This window comes from Barbus barbus (assembly GCF_936440315.1).
Source record: "Barbus barbus genome assembly, chromosome: 45".
NCBI lineage: Eukaryota > Metazoa > Chordata > Actinopteri > Cypriniformes > Cyprinidae > Barbus > Barbus barbus.
Genome location: NC_136723.1, coordinates 18,794,483 through 18,816,201, shown reverse-complemented (window position 1 = coordinate 18,816,201; position 21,719 = coordinate 18,794,483). Strand labels below are relative to the sequence as shown.

At 35.4% G+C, this 21,719-nt stretch overlaps 1 protein-coding gene across 3 annotated transcripts in view; it reads right to left on the bottom strand.

The window, feature by feature from the left end:
* The window catches only part of msi2a (musashi RNA-binding protein 2a), a 175,502-nt gene that overhangs the window by 100,810 nt on the left and 52,973 nt on the right, over positions 1 to 21,719 (bottom strand). For all 3 annotated transcript variants that reach the window (XM_079408165.1, XM_079408166.1, XM_079408164.1), the window contains exon 6: positions 19,506 to 19,598. In XM_079408165.1, coding sequence (XP_079264291.1) covers positions 19,506 to 19,598 — 93 coding nt within the window. The remainder of the gene's footprint in view (positions 1 to 19,505; positions 19,599 to 21,719) is intronic.

Genomic DNA, 21,719 nt, shown 5'->3' with positions numbered 1-21,719 from the left:
GGTGTCCTTTTATTATTGCTGCACGTTTCTTTGTGAAATTGAAATATAAAACTAAATTGAAATTTTAAAACAAACCCCAAATCAAATAAGTTACACAAAAAAAATAAATCTTTGTCTGTGATCTTTCCATTTAAAATTAGAGGCAACCACTGCATTTTAATCATGATCAAAACAGCAGTTTTTAATCTAAATTAGAATGTATAATTTCGATACATGGTCTGACTTTAGTTTTGTGAAACTATACATAAAACATATCCGGACGACACAGCAGACGAGCTGAATGAGATGCAAATTCACTCTCTGCCAGCAGGTGGCGCTTATGAACAAAAATGATGTAGTGTTTCCTGGGTTACCGCTGTAAACAAAGCAGAGCTGCACTTATGAACACTGCTTTAATATGCATCGTTCAGAGGCAAGAGGAAAAGAAAATGCCATCTAAACTTATCTAAAGACAGTCAGTTCCCCTCAGAGATACATTCATATAAACTCCTACCCCAATTGTATCGCGATTTGTTTAGCATCTCAACCGATTTGAATTAGGGATGTCAATTTTCAATCATTTCCACAATCGATCGTCGTTTAAATTAACGATCAATTAATCGATTAATCGTTAACCTTAATACTGCAAATGCGTCTATTGCAGTAGCATATAGTCACCGACATGACAGGATGTGCAAATGTCACTCAAAACGCCAGCGTACTTACCCGAATGAAAGGGGTTTTTAGTCTAAGTAAAAGGCTAGTAGCAGGATCGTAAAATGAATGGATGTGATTATGATCATTTGATAAAATGAAGAAAGAGCGCAGTAGTTACGCAAGGGATCATTATATTTTGTGGGCTTTCATATTCTGTCACGGAAACCGCTGAATGCGCCTTTTTAAATGGTTTCATGGTGCTCATTGTTTTATTTTAAAACATTGTCGCAATGTTTGCAATTGACATTATCGGGATTTAAAATAAAATGATCCAAAACTCAAGTACGGTGCGTGGGGTGTCGACGTGCGGTCAGTGATCCGTTTCCAAAACCACCGACGTTGCAACGGCAAAACACACTGTTACCCATTTGAAACATTTTAATGTGAGTATTATGACACAAGTGAGGTACAAAGCTTTAAGAGAAATAATTGGTTAGCAGGCAAATGTTACATCGCGACCATGCTTTTGGATTCATGCCGCTCGAGCGCATACATTTAAATCAATCGAATTAACAAGTTGTGTGAATGAATAGCCTATAGTATCTGTCCTGCTCACGTGCGCGCAGCCCTGTCAAAGCGAAGTGCCCAATATGCAACAATTATCTAGGGAAATTATAATTGAAAGAACTTTGTATTGTATCTGTTTTAATGTAGGCTACTTTTAAAGTTTGCATCACATTAAAAGCGTAGTTTGTACATTAGTAAATTATTTTCACTCACAGACTTTTGCATGTGTTTTGCGCATCCCAAAATTAAACTGTTTAATCGACCATCGATAGCTCTTATCGACAATTAATCGATCGTTGATTAATCGTTGGCATCCCTAATTTGAATTGTCACATTTGAATGAATTTTCAACCGGCTCACGGTTCATCGTTACATCACTACTAGCTAACTAACTAACTACCTATACGCAAAGAGCTGGGTAGATTACTTACAAATTGTAGTCCATTACTGATTCCAAATTACATGACAAAGATTGTAGTTATATATTTTAGGTAATATAATCAGACTACTAGGGCTGGGTTTTGACACAAATTTCCCAATTCAATTTGATTCTCATTCAGAAGCTTGCAATTTGATTCGATTACTAATTTGATTCAATATTGATTATTTTGGATATATATCAGGTACAGTATATGCCAAATTTAAGGAAAAAAATCTCAACTAATCCTGTAAAATATGAGTCAATTGGTACTACATTACTATAATATTGAAGGTTAAAATTTACTGATTTCTAGGCCATACAACTGCTAAAGTTACACTTACTGAAGTTTTAAAAAAAGTTACAATTACATAATATTTCTACTTCACTTGGCTGTTAGGGTTGTGACGGTGAGGAAATTTTCCCACTGGTTAATCAACGTGTGACAACTCCGGTAATACCGGTATCACCGTGGTGGGTGGTCGTTTGAGGTTTCCCTCTTTCCCTTGCTTTCCTTCGGTTTTAAATAGCTTGTAAAAGCTCTGTGCGTTTTTTACTTTCACTTTCAAATTAGCAGCAATTCGGCATCAAGCAGTTATTTGTTTTTAGTTTGCTTGAGTTCTCCCTCTTTCCCTTTCACTTTTAAATTTGGGGCAATTCGGCATCAATTGCTTGAATTCAATTCAAGCAACAACAACAAAATACAACGTAGAACATATAACTTTTATTAACAAAACTAATAAAAATACACCATGCTATATACCTAATATAAAATAACAAATAACTTACAAATTTTAAATAGGTAGGCCTATACAAATCTGAAAATCAGTAAAGACTGAGGAACACAATTATAAAACGTTAATATCGTTTTATTAGCAAAACGATTAAGAAAGTTTGGAGGCATGGACTGCATACACCTTGATGTAGAATAATGGGGGGGGAAATCACAGCGTTTAAATAAAATAAAAATCAGCAAATACAGTGGATCCAAATAAATGAGAAACGAATGTTAAAAAAAATAATATTTTTATATCACCTTAGATAAATAGCAGGTCAACAGCCTTTTCAAAATCACCTTTTCAAATATTTTTGAAACAGGCGCTTTTACATTTCGTTTTGAAACTCACTCTTGTTGTCAGTCTGCTCGACTCACTCTCCTCACGTGATAAATGAAATCTGATCTGATGCGCGACTGTCATTCGTTCGCTGTGCTGCATTGAGCAGCCGCGTTCAGTTTTAATTGTAGTGTCTGTTCTCTAACTGAACTAAATGATTTTTATTACTATTAAAAAAAATCTAAATGATGGTGAGGGACGGTGCCGCGGTGGGCAAGTGACGTAACCGGTGTTGCGGCTTAACACCGGTATCACCGTCTATCGCAGCAAGCCTAGTGGCTGTCATAAAAACTTGGATTTATTCAAACAAATTAAATATTGAATAACAGTAGAAAATTATAATGAATGTTATATGGTGCATATATTTAGCAAAATACCCCTCCCTACAGTATATTTTTCTATCTGGCTAATGAGTTATGGTCACTGAATATGTTTTTCTGAGGTAAATGTAATGTTACGTGACATTGTTTACAAGACGTTATACTGACATCTTTGCGCGGCTGAAACACTGTTTGAGCGATTACAAGGGACAGGATACAGATTGTAAAGTTGTACTCTTACTTTTAACTACCTTCGGATGTTTAGTCATGTTTATTTTGTGCTGAAACTGGTATTAATAAGGAGGAGATGATCAGTTCACGTGTGCCTCGTGCTGCCACGTCTATTGAACTGAGGCGCTACAGTGATCCATCACTCCACATTAAACAGTGCCAAAATGGCATTTATTGTTTGAATACTGCAATACAATGGACAGAATTAACTGTCCATTAACTGAAAACAGGCTAGACTAATCTATTCTTGGGATTTAAGAATCGATATCGTTCCATAAAAACGAGAATCAATTAATATCGAGATATCAATATTTTTTACTCAGCCCTACAGACTACTCTTTGATTACTTTTAGCCTAACTCATTTAAAACATTGATTTAAATAGGATAATATTATATCATATTGATATTACAATGCAAAGAAAATATATTTGTTATTAACAGCATAAAGGGAATTAAGCATTACATTATTTCAAGGTTTCCCAAACTGGGGTTTGTGAAAGAACTGCAGGAGGTTTGTGAGTTTAATAAAAAGCTAATTATTAAGTCAAAAAAAGTAAAATTATTATTTAAATTTTACATTTGTTACTTAAAATGTTATGTGACTTAATTGCTGCATCATTTTAAAAAACATCAAAATTAAACACTTACTAAAAAGACATTTACTTTAGACATTTTAGAAAGGAAAATTTAAAAGATGAAAAAGAACTAGAGAGAATCTGATTAATCCAGATTACATGTGATCAGTTACAACCCAGCTGTGTATAAGGAATATTACAATCTTGCTGCACCCGCAAAGCGACTAATCAGAATCGAGATCCATGCAATACATGTACTATTAGGGATGTCACTATACCAAAAATCTAGTAGTCGGTTCCGATACCACTAAAAGTACACAATACTCGATACCAAATTGAAACCACAGGGAAAAAATAACAATATTACTTAAACATCATAACTCCTTTATTTAACATTACATAAACAACTTTAGTGGCACTTGGCCTTCAAAATAATACACACAAACGTAAGCACAAACACATACATGTACATACGTGCATAGACATACACACGCACCTACACTCTGAATGCAAGCATTAGTCAATTAGGAGTGCAATATTAGCTAATAATGTTAGTAAGGATAATCCGCGGACGGATACACAACGAATGAACAAGCTGTAAACTGTCAGACAGTTATGCGTGTGCGTGAACTCATTTAAATCTCACAAAATCATATTCATATATCGTCGCCATCTTCCACATGTAGTTCTTTTGTGTGCTTGTAGGCTGTTTTTTTCTTTGAGGACAGACTGAAACACTATCAGGCGTATGCTCTGCCTGCCCCGTCAGTTCCGGCAGAATTGCAGCCTAGTCGCTACCTTCGGTACCATCATTACTTACGCTACTGAAGAAAAACAAGTACCGGCAGGATTTTTAAATGTTCATACCGACTTGGTACCATAGAATCGGTTTTCATGACATCCCTAGTCATTGTGCATGGCAAAACTATGTAATTTATTTCCGTTTTCTATAGTGTGTAAGAATGTATGTATGTGTGTGTGTGTGTAAGTACAGTGGCCAATTAGGGCAGCCCAAACAGCTGTGAATAAACTCACACACAGTTTCACTCTGGAAGACTTTCAATTACACTGGCCAATGCTCACACACATACACGCGCACATCTGGGAGCTGAAACCATGAGCCATACTGAAGTGCATCAAACTCTCCTCTCTTATTCCTCTCTCAACACTCAAATTGTGTGGATTGAGGATAATGGGTGCTCATGTGATGAGAGACACTGCCAGTCTGTATGTATGTATGTATGTATGTATGTATGTATGTATGTATGTATGTGTGTATGTATGTATGTGTGTGTATGTATGTGTGTGTGTGTGTGTGTGTGTGTGTGTGTGTGTGTGTGTGTGAGAGAGTGTGTGTGTGTTTGGAGACACTAAGGTCAGGCTGGTTAATGAAGCAGTCTGTTAGTGCTAACGATGATTACCTCTCCCCGCCTAAACATTCATTCACTGTAATCACCACAAACGGCTCCAACCTCTCACAAAAAATGGTTCAGGTAGAAGTTTCAGAAATTAGAGACTTGCACCAGTGATCCCCGTGGAACAGGTCAGTGATGTTAGAGAGGTTAGAGATTTGAATGGTTTAAAATTCGAGCTGCTAACCAAACTGGTCATTTCAACAGAGCAAGGCAGTTTTCCAATATCAGCCTCCTTTAAACATGCGATCCTTCTGTCACAGAAATGATTCTGCTGAATCACAGACTAAGACATCTGTGTCCCCACTTCTTTGTCATTTAAAGACGTAGCTGTTCTTTCTTGCTCTGTTAGCTGCTCGTCTGCGTTCCCTGTTAGTGAATGTAGATCAGTGTCTTTCATCATTCATTGGCTCTGGGTACTGCTGGCAGCAATCAGCAGACTTGTCACTAAAGTGTGTGTATGATTGTCTCTGGGCACATTTACTGAAGATCAGTAAACACAGTCGAGAGAATAGAGCAAAACAATGTGCTACAAAGAAAAACAATTAAAACAACAGCTAATTAATACAGAGCACAGACACCACTCAAGATAGCATTATCATTCTGCACACATATGCTAATTATAGCAATGAAAATAAATAAATAAATAAAATAAATAAAGGAATAAAGGCACATATTATACCATATTGATTATATCAGATTACTGCAGAATATGTGAATAAATTTGTTAACAATAAATAATCAATAAAATATAGATCAAATACTATAAATATAGCATTGGATGTATCCAAAATGAAGTTTATCAGATTTAATAAATAAAAAATTGCTCAGCAACCTCCACACACACGTTTTTATGGTTTATGGGGACTCTCCATAGGCGTAATGGTTTTTATACTGAACAAACTGTGTGTGCTATTGCCCTACACCAACCCTACACCTAAACTTAGCCCTCACAGGAGACTTTGTGCATTTTTAGATTTTCAAAAAAAACACAATTTAGTATGTTTTTTAAGCCTTTTGAATTACGGGGACATAGGCAGTGTCCTCATAAACCACCTTCATATTGTAATACCTCTGTCATACCCATGTCATTATACAAATTTGTGTCCTCATAAACCACATAAACATGCACACACACACACAAATTAAAAGTAAAATAAAAAGCAACACAAATAAAATAAGACATGCTTTCAGGGATGTCTCCAAAATGAGGTTTGTCAGATTTAACAAATTTCTAGAGAAGTTGTTGTTATTTTTTTCCTTAAAAATTTCATCCTCAAAGTATGGCTATATTAGAAACATGCACAGTTTAAGTGGGGAGGCTGTTCTTTAACCCTCTGGGCCCTGAGGGTGTTTTGGGGGCCTGGAGAACTTTCGACATGCCCTGACATTTGTGCTTTTTTCAGTTGCTTATAAAAATATAAATGGCTAAAGTCTAATAACACTGTAAACAGCACAAACTGGGCTACAATGTTATGTTAGCAGCATTTGTGTACATGATTGTGTTTTTGAGAAAACAACGTTTATGCGTGGTTAGTGAAAAACTAAAATTTTGAAGTCACTGAAATAAGACCATAAAACACATACAGAACAATTGTTTACAAGACTTTTGAGAACCAGATCTTGTAGGCTAGAATATTTACTTCACAATTATGTGAAGATTATTCAGCTTACTCATTCACAGAAAACAATACATTGATTTAAATGTTTAAAGACATGTTTTGTGATCTAAAGCCAGTATGCGAGGGAGTGGTAATGGGCTTGAATATTAAGTGTTTCTCACCTGAGAGACAAAGGGCCCTCCCCTAAAGCTGCTAATGGCCCATCAGTGTGACTGTGACTGAGGCAGGTAAGAGAGTGTGAGGAGACTGAAAAAATGGGTTTTTTAAATGATTTGTATTTTATTTACAACACAGTATAATCAAAACATACATAATGAAGGTCAAAGACACATTATTGTGCACTGATCTAACCACAGAGATGTGAACAGACTTTGACTCGTTCCTGCAACAGATTCTGTTCAACAAGTGAAACAGATAAATCATACCTGATATTTATTTGTTATTTAAGTGTTTCTGCTACTTTCCATGGATTCAAGAAGAAACTGTTGAACTTCTGATGTTGGTGCAGCGCTCTCAGAGGAAAACAGTTGGAAGAGACTGAAAGTCAGCAGGATTCATCTGTGGTGCAGATCTCTGATTCAATAAAATACAAACAACCAAAAAAAGAGAAAAAACATTTGTGAGCATGTTTATATCAGGAGCATCTATATATATATATATAGATATATTATTTATATCTGAGAACTAATTGTTATCGTTTAGCACGCTATTAAAATATATTTTTGAACAGATATTACTAATAATAAACATGGTCTAAACATTCTTAGATGCGTAGCATTTATCGTGTTGTAATTTGGGAACAACTCATCTAGTAATGTGTTCAAGTTTATGTCACAATAACACGTTAACTAATGCAAAACATAAACATTACTTACTTATTCATCAAACTCTTGAGGAAATCCAGCCTTTACTCAGCGTGTCTTCTTCCAGAAAGTAACAGTATAGCAGCGATGAACTCCTCACTGACACTGACGCTTTGTTTATGCTCCGCGCGCGCGGGTCACGTGGTTATTTGCATGTGAACGCGAGGGGGCGGGATCTCATTAAAAATAATGAGTTAGACGGGACAGACTGAACATAGTGTTGGTTTCATACGGATTACTTCATCACAGAATATTTGTTTTCGATATGACTTACTTCATTTGAAAGAAGACACTTCAAGCTTTCTATAGAGATAACTCTCATGTCTCTGTGTTGAGTATTCGCTGAGTTACAGTTCATTTTAGTGACGCATTTCTGAAAACAGATCGCGGAGACGGAGAAGACAGAGAGCGCACCCTGTTTGTTTTCTTTATTCTTCAAAAGCACAAAGTTTAGTTGTTATTATGAGTGTATACAAATAAAAGAAGACCCCTTACAGATTCGAATGGTGTATTGCTCTTATCTGAACGATCAAAAATGGCAGAGTAATTCAAGCTCATTTCTGCCTTATCAGGAAAATCTGCCCCAAAACGCGTATTCGCGTTTGTCGGGCTCAGAGGGTTAAAGGTCACACAAGCATTTAGGCAGCAAGAATAGTCAGAGACCATCTTGTTTCTCTCTTTTGCCACCAATTCCTTCAGGTCGAAGATAATCTAGAAGCTTCCCACCTTCTTAACACACACACACACACACCTGTCAGCATGATTAACTGTATGACTGACGATTTGAAGCACAGAACAGAAAGCTGAAAATTACTGAAATGATCTAATTGTGTTTGACCTTAACCCATAAAAAGGAGAGAACAGAACAAAATAAAGGGAAAAAATAACTAATAATAATAGTAAAATGATTTTAAGCATGTCGGAGGAGCCTGAAGTTCATGTTTTATCACTGAACTAAAGACCCAGATTGTGTGAACAGCTGTTACAGCAAAAAAACCTTGTAAAGAAGTGCTAATTAAAAGACGTGTTGAAACTTGCAGTCTCTGTCTGTTCCAATAAAGCAGCAAGCAAAGAGGAAAATTTTCACATAGCGTGATTCTCAAATTTAACCAATTAAAACCACACTGTAAAAAAAAAAAAAAAAAAAGTTGAGCCAACTTAAAATTAAGGCAACCAGCTACAGTAGATTTTTGAGTTCTCAACTTATTTTTGTAGGAGATTCTCAACTTTTTGTTGTATAAACTTAAAACAACAAGTTGAGAAAACTCAAAAATCTGCTGAAGCCGGTGGCCTTAAATTTTTAAGTTGGCTTTTTTTTTTTACAGTGCAGTTTTTATATTTTTCAATTCACAGACTGTAAAAAGCACAGAGAATCATCTCTGTGTACAGAAGCGTCTTGTTGGTTAGGTACACATGTACAAGCCACCTCCTCTGCTCCAAACCAAAACTTAACTACCCACAATGCTACTACTGCTATTCACAGCGGCACACAAAACCCAGTTGCAGGGATCCGGGTCATTAAAACAACATGAGTCAAGCAGAAGCCAATGAGCAAAAAGAAGTGAAAGATACAGGCAGAGATAAAGTTTGTTGATTAAAGCCACAGAGTCAAATCTCCCTCTTTTTGTCAGCCTCATTTCATTTGTCTGACTTAATTATTTTGATGATCATATATTTTTTTTATCATTTATGATGATAACCACAGAAGATCCTAGAGAGAAACTGAAAAAATGATGACCCTTTCTGAAATAAATTTTTTTAAGAGGGTTTGTGTAAGGAGATGGACATGAGAGGTCGGTAATCAGTAAAATGCTACAAAAAATCAGAGCTGAGAAGAGGCCATTTACAACACAACAGTAAGGTGATATGGAGAAAGAGTGAACTGTTACTTACATAAAGCATGTGCAAAATCACATCATACAAATAGAAAATAAAACCAGATAAATAACACATCTTAGTGTGGGTTCAGGTTATGAATAGAGAGAGTTATGAATTCTTTCCTCAGATTGCCTTTAGCTGAGCTGCATTAGAGGGTCAGAGGTCACCGCAGACACAGAAATGAAACCTCACCCGCAAAATTCACTATAATTAAAACCTTTCCAGAGTCACAGGGCCACAGACATATTGAAGCTATCTAAAATGTCTCCCTAGGCAGAAGATCCCATGAGAGAGTGTGTTGCATCTGCAGATTCTCCATGATTAATTTGATCATAACATTTGAGGTCAGTAAAACCAAGGATGCACTAAATGAATCAAGTTACAGTAAAGACATGCACACAGTTATAAAAGTGTTTTATAAAAAAACTGTTTGTCATTATCAAAATAGCAACTGTTTTCAGCATTGATAATAATAAGAAATGTTTCTTGAGCAGCAAACCAGCATATTAGAATGATTTCTGAAGGAATATGCAACACTGAAGACTGAAAATTCAGCTTTGCCATCACAGGAATAAATTACTGTAGAATTTAAAATATATTAAAATGGAAAATATTTATTTTAATTTTGACAATAGTGTTTTTACTGTATTTTGATCAAATAAATGAAAAAATAGACTTCTTTCAAAAACAAAAAAAATCCAACCAACACCAAACTTTTGAATGGTAGTGTAATTCACAAAGAAAACCCTGTCATCACACTACCCTCTTGTAATTTCAATCCCTTTCTGTCGTCTGTGATACACAAAAAGACATGATCAGTAAATTATAACTTCAATTTCAGTCTGATCTTCAAACAAAGCTATTGTACATGGTGCTATTATGGTGAATTTTGGAGTTCAGCCTCTGGTCACAGTGATGTGTCAAAATTTAACTTTTTGTGTTCCACAGAATGAAAGAAAATCATTTTCTTTCTTCTGGAACAACAAGGGTGAATAAACAATGGCAGGACTTTCATTTACGGGTGAACTAATCCTTTAATTTCGCCGTTCAGAGACATTCAAATAGCAGGAGACAAATGAAGCATGAATGAATTAAAAAATATGAGGTTACTCAGGGCCAGATACCGTTTCTGAGCTGTGTGTGTTTGCATGTCTGTGTATATGTGAGGTTCTTCTCAGCATGAATTGTCTGATATTACAAGAAAGAGCTTTGTTTACTCAGGATATTTACGCAAAAAAGCTTACACATACAAACACCAAAGCACACACAAGTGTGTTTGTTCAAGTGTGGGAAATAAGAGGCTTTAGACAAAAATCCTCCTAATCTGGAGCAAGATGTTAATTCATCCACTCTGGCTTAACACTCCCTTTCCTGACACACACACACAGGACAGAGGAAGAGGAAAAACAAGGACATAACTCTTTGTCTTTTAAGACGACAGCCAGTGGGTGGAAGTAGTCTCAGGAGAGGCTCAGAGTTTATGTACCAAAGTACGTGAGCGATCAAACCGTAAAAGGCAGAAGAAAAAAATATTCTGCGCACTCAGCACATGCTCACTCTGAGAGACTCACAATGAAGTAGGGCTGCCACTAACGACTATTTTTATTTCGATTAATCTATCGACTAATTTTTTTTTCGATTAATCGATTAATCTAAACGATTAATTTCACGCAAAAAAAAAAAACTACAATTTTAATTAAAAATATTTTATTAAACCAAATGAAATCCAAATTTCTATGACATCCTTTTTTAAAGCAAAAGTGAAGTGCAACGGAGTGCAAGAAGCAAGTGTCCATCTCAAAGTCCAAATCACTGAAATCAAAGTTCAGTATTATAGTGTGAGAATGATATATCCACGCGTTCTAGTCTAATAATAATAAAAATATAATCAAAAAACACTTTTTAAAGGAGTATTTACCAGAAATATTATTTACCAGAATTTATTTAGGTGAAAATGTAAATGTGCAGTATTTCTGAAAAAATGCATTTTTAAATATAAAATCAATTAATTGGATTTTATTATTAAAATTTAATGGAACAATTAAAATGGAATCCAGAAAATAATGGAAAACAGAATTTGGTACAGATAAAACTGTAAAACTCAATTAATTAGACAGGCTTTTTGATTAATAAAATGTTAAAAACCGAATTTGGAAATAACACGGATTTCATAGGGCCCTATAATTATAATATATTTTTTTGGTTATAAAAATGGATTTAAGTGAACGATAGCTTTTAAAATGACTTAAAGTACATATATAATAGCAATGATGTAATAATAATTAGTTTAAATAAAGTATCAAAAGCAAAAAAATCATATGGTTTTATTGAACAAAACTGTTAAAATACATAATGTATTAACAATAGAGCTAATGCAGATTACGCATTACAACAAAGGCCTGCAGGGGCCACCAACGGCCTGACGATTATTTTTACACATTACGGTTTAATATTGACCAAGCACCATTTAATTCAAACATACACTTAATCTTTAATATTTGGCCATTTCTTTAGGACAGAAATGCTATAGCCACTGTAATTACATGAATATGTGGACATCAAACCGTGCAAACTCAGAGTGAGGGTTTGAGCTTTTATTTTGAAATCTCAATGTATTCTCCTGTGTTTGTGTAGATTTATAAATTATTTACCTTACAAATCTGATGAAATGGCCCGCGTTGCGTTCCCAGATGAAAGTTATAATAAACAAACTCTCAACAACATGCAGAGATGGAGTATGAGTCGCTCCACACATGTAAATGATAAGTTTCTGTGGAGCTACTGTGATCAGAGCCGTTGTGAGACGCACAAACTTAACCTACACGCATGTAAATAATTAAAGAGCATATACTGTGTGAACTGCATCGCATATAATTATTTCATTCAATCATAGCGTTTGTGAATTCACAATTATGCTTAATTATGATTTTTAAATGGGTTTAATAGATCATGCAGCCTTGGGAAATAGTCAAAAAATGTGTTTTGGATTCTCCTCCGTGAAATGCGCCACTTCCGGTATTTTGCCGGTTAGTCGACGCAAGCAAAATGAAGTTGACGATTTTTTAAAATCGACTAGTCGACTAAAATCGACGAATCGCGACAGCCCTACAATAGGAATGCGCGGTATACCGATACTGGAAAAATACCGGTATATATTATATTTCAAATGGTACGATATCATAATTTTGCTCAATTCGGTATTTCATACGCTGCTGTTGCAAAATGCACCTGTAGGTGGCAGTGCTTCCCAAATTGCAGCGCAACCGGTAAATGTGACAACAGAACAACGCGATGGATCAAACAGATGAAACTCAGCGCACCCAAAATTAATAAATAAAGAGAACAGTAGAAGTGAAATATGGCATTACTTTGGATAAAAAAAACAGATGACAAAAGTGAAGGAACTGACCTTACTGCACCTGTATACAAGCGTTGCTATAGGCCTAAATCATGTTGCCACAGCAACACATCAAATCTTTTTAAGCATTTGTCGCTTGCTCATCCTGATCTTTTCAAAGAATTAAGAGATCGACAGGTGAGTGCATCATTCATAAATTCAGATTTGATTTGACCTTTTATTTACATCTGATCAACGCACATTCAGATGTAATACAGTAAGCGCAAATGTGCATGTGAGACACGCTAGAATCAATGAAGATTTGGTCACGTAATGCATGCACTTGCATTTCATACAATCAAATTTGAATTGGATATGAATTGAGCAAGAGTCTTGCTATATTAATTTTAGTATTAATGATATTTAGGGAATGTTTCTGACGCGCTGCCGACCGCTAATATGAAGCAAGTGAGAGAGTGAGATTTATATTTAATGCTTTTTCTTTGGTTGAGTCTGAAATCTGAAAACAATCTGAGAGAGAGAAATAATAACATGATTTTGAACATTACTTTGACTGTTAGAATAACACTTTACAATAAAGCAACATTTGTTGCATCAATTGCGCAACTTCAGTGCTATTTTTTTTCTTCAAAATGAAACCTATGTTTCCGGTAGGTTTTTTTTTTTTTAGGAGGCATTTAGTTTGCACTGTGTTTGCACTGAAAAGATAAGATTTGAATATATTTATAATGCAGTTAGCCTATTTTTTTTTTCTCCAACATCAAAATGTAACCTATGTTCCCTTTAGGTTTTTTGTTACCGTTTGATACAAAGGTATTAACATATGAATCTGTTTTTATTATTATTATTAATAATATATATATTTTTAATTCACTTATCTTTTGAGGCTGGTTATTTGTCACCTATGGTATCGATTTAGTATCGATACCGAAGTACTACATTCTGGTATCGTACCGAAGCCAAAATTATGGTATCGAGCCATCCCTACCCTACAATGAAGCCAATTAGATTTCAGTTCTGTCAGAGCTGTTCAAACTGCCAGAGTTCATATTCTAAAGACATAAAAACACTAAACTTTGCAAGTTAAGAGTTCAGTCATAACTTTGATTAGGCAGAAGTGGATTAGAGCAGGTTAAAAGAATATTCTAGGTTGTTAAATACACATTAAAGTGTATCCACAGCTAAATGGGTCTATTGTCAAACAGAATAATTGTCTAAAACATAATTATGTATATATTGATAACTGACTCGAAAACATAGCAAAACAGTTTGTCAATGTCAGTTCAATATTGTGATGCTTAAAGGGATAGTCCACTCAATGAAAACTGCCATTTACTGATCCTCGCGTGGTTCAAATAACCAAAAATATTTTTACACTTCTCGTAACAACATAAAATTTCTCTAACATTGTGTAATCGGTTGCACAGAATTGTTCACCTTGAGACTAGCAATGTGCGCTAACAGCAAATAGTGTAGATTTTGATTTCATAATGCTTTAGAACAGTGTTTAAAAAACAACTAAAGCACAAAAGGCAGATCATTCTCTTTTCAGAAGCACTGTTAAGAGCACAAGACAATTTATGACACTTGAATTTCATTGCTCTTTCAGTTGACGAGCTGCTGTCAATCATAGGTTGGTCATTATACTCTGAGATTTCTCAAAAAACGCATGGGCCAGACAGATACCACTGGGTATCACGGGAGCACTGGCCTGTTTCAGGATCAGTATCAGAGCCAGTACGAGATCACCACACAGACATACTCCATTTACAGTGGGATGAAGCCTAAATATCACACAAACATCTGTCTACCGCTGCAGTTTTGGGTGTATCCCTGTAGTCTCGGTGGACACAGGCATCCAAGTGATCAGCTCCTCTAAATGTCAGAGAGGGGGACATCATCTCATGCCTGTCTGCAAACACTGTCACATGAAGAGCCAGGAGACTTCAGACTGTCCATAGGAACATCTATCTTTTTTTAATGTTTTAGAAGGAAGTCTCTTATGCTCACTAAGGCTGCAATAAAATAAAATTCAAAAATACAGTAAAACAATATGAAATTTTATAACAATTTAAAACAACTATTCTCTATTTTAATATATTTTAAAATGTAATTTATTATTGTGATGGCAAAGCTGAATTTTCAGTCTTCAGTGTCACACGATTCTTCAAAAATCATTCTAATATGCTGATTTGCTGCTTAGGAATCATTTCTTATTTTATCAATGTTGAAAATGTCATGCTGCTTAAAAAATGTTGTGGAAATAATTATACATTTTTTCCAGACTCTGGAAAACATTTCCTTTACTGTAACTTTTGTTTCATTGTATGCATCCTTGATGGAAATATTTATTTCCATAAACTTTTGAATGGTAGCTTAAGGCCAGGCTATATTAAATAGCAGCTACTAAAGAGGAAAATAATTTCTCTAGCCTAAACACTGTAAAAAAAAAATTTTAACCCAAAAGCTGGGTTGAGCCTTTTGGGTAATTTTTTGGGTTATTTTTTCAGTGTTTGGGTAGTTTTTGTGTTACCCAGCTCCTGGGTCAAATGAAACAACTCAATGTTTGGTTAGTTTTTTAGTGTTACCCATCTCTTGGGTCAGACATAACAGCCCAATATTTGGGTATTTTTTGTGTTACTCAGATCCTGGGTCAGACGTAACCCAGCGGTTGAGTTATAGGGATTTTGCCTTCTCTTCTGGAGAGAGCACTTCTAAGCGCCATCAAATTCATGCTTTTCTTCGGTAAAATACCGAAGTTTGAGTACATTTTATTTTATAAAATCGTTACGGTGTTGTATATCGTTAAGTTGTATGCAGAGCAACATACAGACGTGCGTGCGAATCACCTAAACATGTGTCACTCACGTCGGTCTTATCGTGTGATGAGTCTGATGCTTTGCATAAAATAAACAAATTTATTCATAAAGACACAGAATACAAATACTTTGAATGTTAAAATATTTCCTCAGAGCTGTTTACTGTTTGTTTTTGGGCAGGTTATGAAGGCAGTCGCAGTTATTTCGGCTTTGAGTGAAACGCAGGGCGGCGGTCTTATCCGTGAGCAGTTCCCCACCGAACACGACTCCAGCTCAGGCACGAGAGCCAGCACAGTTACGGTGGAAATAACAGAGAGTGGTCGATTACAAGTGAATTTTCTGTTTAATGTTTAATTTTTACTTCAAATGCTTGTTAAACGAGTTGAAATATAGGTAATATGTATAGCCTACATAAAAGAGATATAAACAATGCTGAAAATGCTAAATAAAAGAAAAAAAGGAAGTTATCATGCAAACCAGCAGTGAAATTCCTACATTTCACTGCTGGTTATACCCTGTATAATTGTGTATGTGACAAATAAAAAATATTGAATCTTGTGGAGTATTTTACAAACGTTTAGAGGATTTAAGTTAATCTGTAAACATGATTTCATTGGGTTGTTTTTAACCCAATGTTTTTTTTAGAGTCTAGATCTCAAAAAACTACAGCACACAACTCAACAATGAATTCACAATAATATTGATTATTGAGCAAAACTATAAGCACAATCATTCACTCTCACACTCATTAAAACTTTCTAATGAAAATAAATGCCTTGTTTCAGGGAAAGATGTTTTTATTATAGCTACATATTTGCACTTACTCTAGGCAAATGTATGACTAACATATACACACACACTGAACACATACTTTACACTAAATGTAAAGTTATGAAAATGTGCACATGTAACTAAATCGGACAGCTGATTTCAGTGGAACATACATATGACAAATACAAAAACTTTTTTTTGGCTAACAAAAAAAACCCTAAAAAGAGAATCTGCATCTAGATCCTGTATTTTGGCATTTTTAAACCGAGCCTGGGAGTTGTTTTGTGGTAGCTGGAGCAGTGAACATCTGCCAATGGTCATTAAATCCATTTGGCTGAAGTTATTACACATTCATGTCACTAAATGAAGCCATACACTCAGACGCCACACAAACGGAAACAGTCATCTGCTTTATTTTTTTAATTACCGGCCTGCTATTTAGAAAATCTCAAAGCACACTAAACATCTGCCATGATATTAGAAACGCATTTCCTGTCTATGACCCCAACATCGTTGTATCCTCTGAAAACAATTCTCTGTTTCCTCTGAACGGAAGAACACAAGCACCCTGAGGTGGCAGCAGTCTCTCTCTTGCTCGTGTCTGTGCAGGGAGTCATTCTGAGCGATGGCCAGCTGTGTCTCTGTGTGATGTTCAGAGCTGCACTTGAGTGAACTCTCTAGTACACACTAGTACATGTTTTCTTCCCTGTCTGAGCACACACTTGCATGAAGTACATCAGTGTTTGAGCTCAATAACGGCTGCTCCGCTTCTATCCCTCCATTACAATGGACAACCAGTATTAAAACAAAAGTGCAGACTAATTATCAGAACAGGCAGAATAGATTTAAATGGTCTGTATATTGAGAATTCAGAAACCCTTGTTATTAGCGACACCTGTGGCTGTTAAGGTCACTGCAGTCGACAACTGATTTGCTCACACTCGTGCTCACATAACATAAGAGTTGGATTTATTCTTACAAACAACCAGCTTTTCACAAAACAAGATGTTAATTAGACTGGATCACTACTTGATTATTGTGATGTTTTTATCAGCTGATTGGACTATTCTGACGGCACCCATTCACTGCTGAGGTGTGTTGAGCATGTGATGTAATGTTTAATTTTTCCAAATCTGTTCCGATTAATAAACAAACTCATCTATATTTTTAATGGCCTGAGCGTGATTGCATTTTCAGAAAAGTCATTTTTGGGTGAAATATTTCTTTAATTTGATGTGAATGAGAATAGGGTGCTAGGAGAGTATCCTATGACATGGAATGTCACGTAATTTACCAAATTTTAGATGGATACATAATTTTTTTTTAAACAAAATAGTATTTTTTAAATAAAAAAAATTAATTAGCGATGCTTTTGATTATTAATATTTAATGAAACCATTAAAATAAAACTGAATTTGAGAAAAAAAAGTAAACATTTCATAGCGCCTTAAAGCTTTTAATAAATCGCAGTTTAATATTGTAAGTTTCATGATTTCAATTAATTAGACATGATCTTTGATTAATATAATGCAAGTTAACCATTATAAGAGTCTAGAAAAATTGAAACAGCAAAAAAAACTGAAACCAGAAAAATTGAAATGGAAGAAACAGAATTTGGAAAAAAATAAAATGGAATTTGGGAAAAAGTTAAACAGATTTCAAAGGGCCCTAAAAGAGGCTTGTAAAGAGCAGAAATAAAAAATACGCACTGTTGTGTCATTTGTTTAGCCAATGAAACACTGAAAACTTCTTTCAGTAGTGTTTTCCCTGAAGTAGTAAAAAAAAAAAATTGTGAAATCTCCACCTGTTTCCTCCTTTCGGCTCTTAACTGCCACAACTACCCAAAACACACACTCACACAAAATTGGAAACATACACAAATTCACCCTGATCACTGAAGCACACAAACCACATCCATGCAAAGACAACTGAACTTAAAGACACACGTGTGATGGCATTTAAGTCCACTAAGAAATTCCAAACATGTCCAATTGAGACATGCGAATTGCCTGACATCTGTTGCTCTCTCTCTAAAGTCTAAAGTACCCAGTTCCCATCCACAGGAGTCTCAGTGCTGCACAGATACACAGAGACAATGGCAGTGTCCGTCCAGTTTATTTAATAAACATACCAATCCACCTGAGAAAGAAAACCTGAAAGAGAGCCTGTTCCCAGCCTGTGGGAAAGGGAGAGAGAGCTGGGAGAAGAGAAAGAGAGGGGCTCTGATTTCAGATGACATATTCAATCACACTGATTTGTTTGTGCTCTTAAAACCTTCCATGAGAAGCTAAGAAGACGAGCCAGGAGAAGCTGAAAAAGCTTGTCTCATATAATCAAGTCCTGCTCAGCCATGATTATTGTGGCCGTCGTGGTGAATATTTACACTCAGATTCATTTTTATTTATATAAGCAGACAGCTAATAGTAACAGTCTACAGTCTTTCATTTGTTGAAATTTCCATAACAATGGCAACAATATCCATATAAAAAATACAGTGCAATTTACCCTTATGTCTAACCACAACAATCTAGCCATACCCACAATTCAAACCCCACCCACTCCCAGTCCAAACTCCACCCTCAACTTTACTCATCGCATCCCAGCCGTAGCCACACCCTCAAACTCCATCCACACCCATCATAACCCCACCCCCAGGCAGGTTCAAATCAATGTCAGCTACTTGGCAGTAAATGTTTGGATATAAATACTACCGTCTGTAAGTTTCAACTTCACAGAAAACACCAAAAACAGTTTCCTGAATCAACCACACCGCCTTCACACACCTGTGCCCTCATTTCCAGTACTGCTCTGTAACGAATACATCCGTAGCAGACACGCGCGAGTCTGTGTTTGCCTAGGCATGGGAATCTGAAGATGTACACACTGGAATATCAGGAGGGAGTGATGTTCTGGTCTTACCTTTCCGAACTGTTCAAAATACTGTTTCACATCTTCAACAACTGTACTCGCTGATAATCCACCCACAAATATTTTCTTTGTTCTTGTGACCATCTGGTGAGAAAGAGAGGAAAACAAAAAAACATGAGCAAACCAAAACACATTCAGACCAAGCAGACACTTAGATTACTGACACGGATATATTCAGTTTATGATGTTCATTAGTTTGTTTAAATATGTGTGATTACATAATCTGCAAAAAAACAAAAAATAAAAAATACAGAGGAGGAGAAAAAGACTAATTTATTTTCATTCATTTGCCTACATTTCAGTAATAAACATTAAGATTTATGAAATTCCAAGTAATAGATCAAGAAATAGAGCAAACTTTTTTACCAGATGGTATGAGAAATCTGGAGAATGAGAAAAATAAACAAATATAGTAAAGAGAACTCTGTATTAATGTTTCCTGCACCACTATTTATCCGAATCTGTAGTGCTGCCACCAAAAAAAATAAGATATATTTTAGCTGAGCTGTGAGCTTATGAACTGTAAGTGACAAGAGTGAAAAAAATGATTGCTGCAAAAACATACTGATAAAAAATGGTAGCACTTCATTTTACAGTCCTATTCCACATGCACATACTATGTATTTGTTATAATAGGTTATAACTTGGTACTAACCCTGAAACTACCACTAAACCTAACCCATGTAGTTACCTAATATTATTCTGTACTTTCTTGGGTAAGTACACTGTACGTACAAGTAAGTGCACATGCTGTAAAATAAAGTGCAGAACAGAATGTAAATAGAAGTTTATCTTCCAGTTTACACAGATTCACAATTAAAACGGTGAAGACAAAATACAAGAACCTGTCTCTTTTGTGCTTTTCACTATAACAACGTCTTTAATCATCTTGATTTAGGGGCTTTCTCAGTATACTTTATGTTTTAAAGTGATGTTGAGGTCAAAGGTCTGACACATGTGTTTGAAGATCATCTTCCTCTGTAAACAAACTCTTAATGAAAACTTTAACAGAGACACAGTGCTGATTCCAGTCTCTCCAGATGCACCTTCCCAAGATATCACAGCTAATAATGCTGTTACAAATCACTTTTCACTGATGCCACACATGTGTTTGGCACCATTAGCGCAGCCTTCCATCCAGTTAAACCTCTGACATGTTTACTTCTGCTCTGACACACATCCAGATGCTTTTCAACTGAAAAAACAATAACAGAGGAAAAAAAATCCTTCCTTTTCCCCTCAAAACTTAATTAAAGGAAAGAGGGAGACATTAAAACCTTTATTAATTCCCAAGCTGGGTAAGCACAAAAGATTTCTACAGCACACGAGGAGAGGTGACAGGAGGATGAGCTAAAGTGCACCCGAAGAGAGAAAGAGAAAGGCAGGAAGAATCTAAACACATGCACCTTTAGGAAATTTAATAGCCAAATAAAAAGTGCATTAAAGTCACTGCAATAAATTACATCATTTGTCTTGCAGCAAAAACAGTAATATTATTAAATATTATTACAGTTCAAAATAACTGCAGTCATTACTCCAGTCTTCAGCATCACATGATTGTTCAGTTATTATTTCTGGTGTTCAGTTATTAATAATGTTTCATACTTTTGAATGGTTGTGAACTACGGTTTTCACAAAAATATGAAGCAGCAAAAACTGATAATAATGAAAAATGGTTCTTAAACACCAAGACAGCATATTAGAATAATTTCTGTAGGATCATGTCACGCTGAAGACTGGAGTGAAGCTGCTGAAAATTCAAATACTGGCATTATAGGATTCAATTAAATTTAAAAATAGATTCAAATAAAAAACGGCTCTTTAAAAAAAATAAAAAATTGTAATAGTATTTCACAATACTATTGTTTTACAGTATCTTAATATTGTTTTATCAGTATCTATATAATACAATTATTCCAAACTTCTGAACAGCAGTATCAGTCATAAATGGTTGTTCTATTTGCAGTTGCATCTGGTGATTCAGGTGAGAAAAAAAAAAAAAAAAACTTTAAATACTTCATAAATCCATGTATTCTGTCATTAAATGTGCAATAACAAGCCAACACGCAAATCAAGAGTGGAGATGATTTTGAAAGATGTCTATTTGCATCAGCACTGGCAACTTGTATTTGACACTCATTCAGGATGCAAATCAATCCAGTGGCTGGAGATCAGAGCCTAAGAGCACATCCACCCGGGTTATCA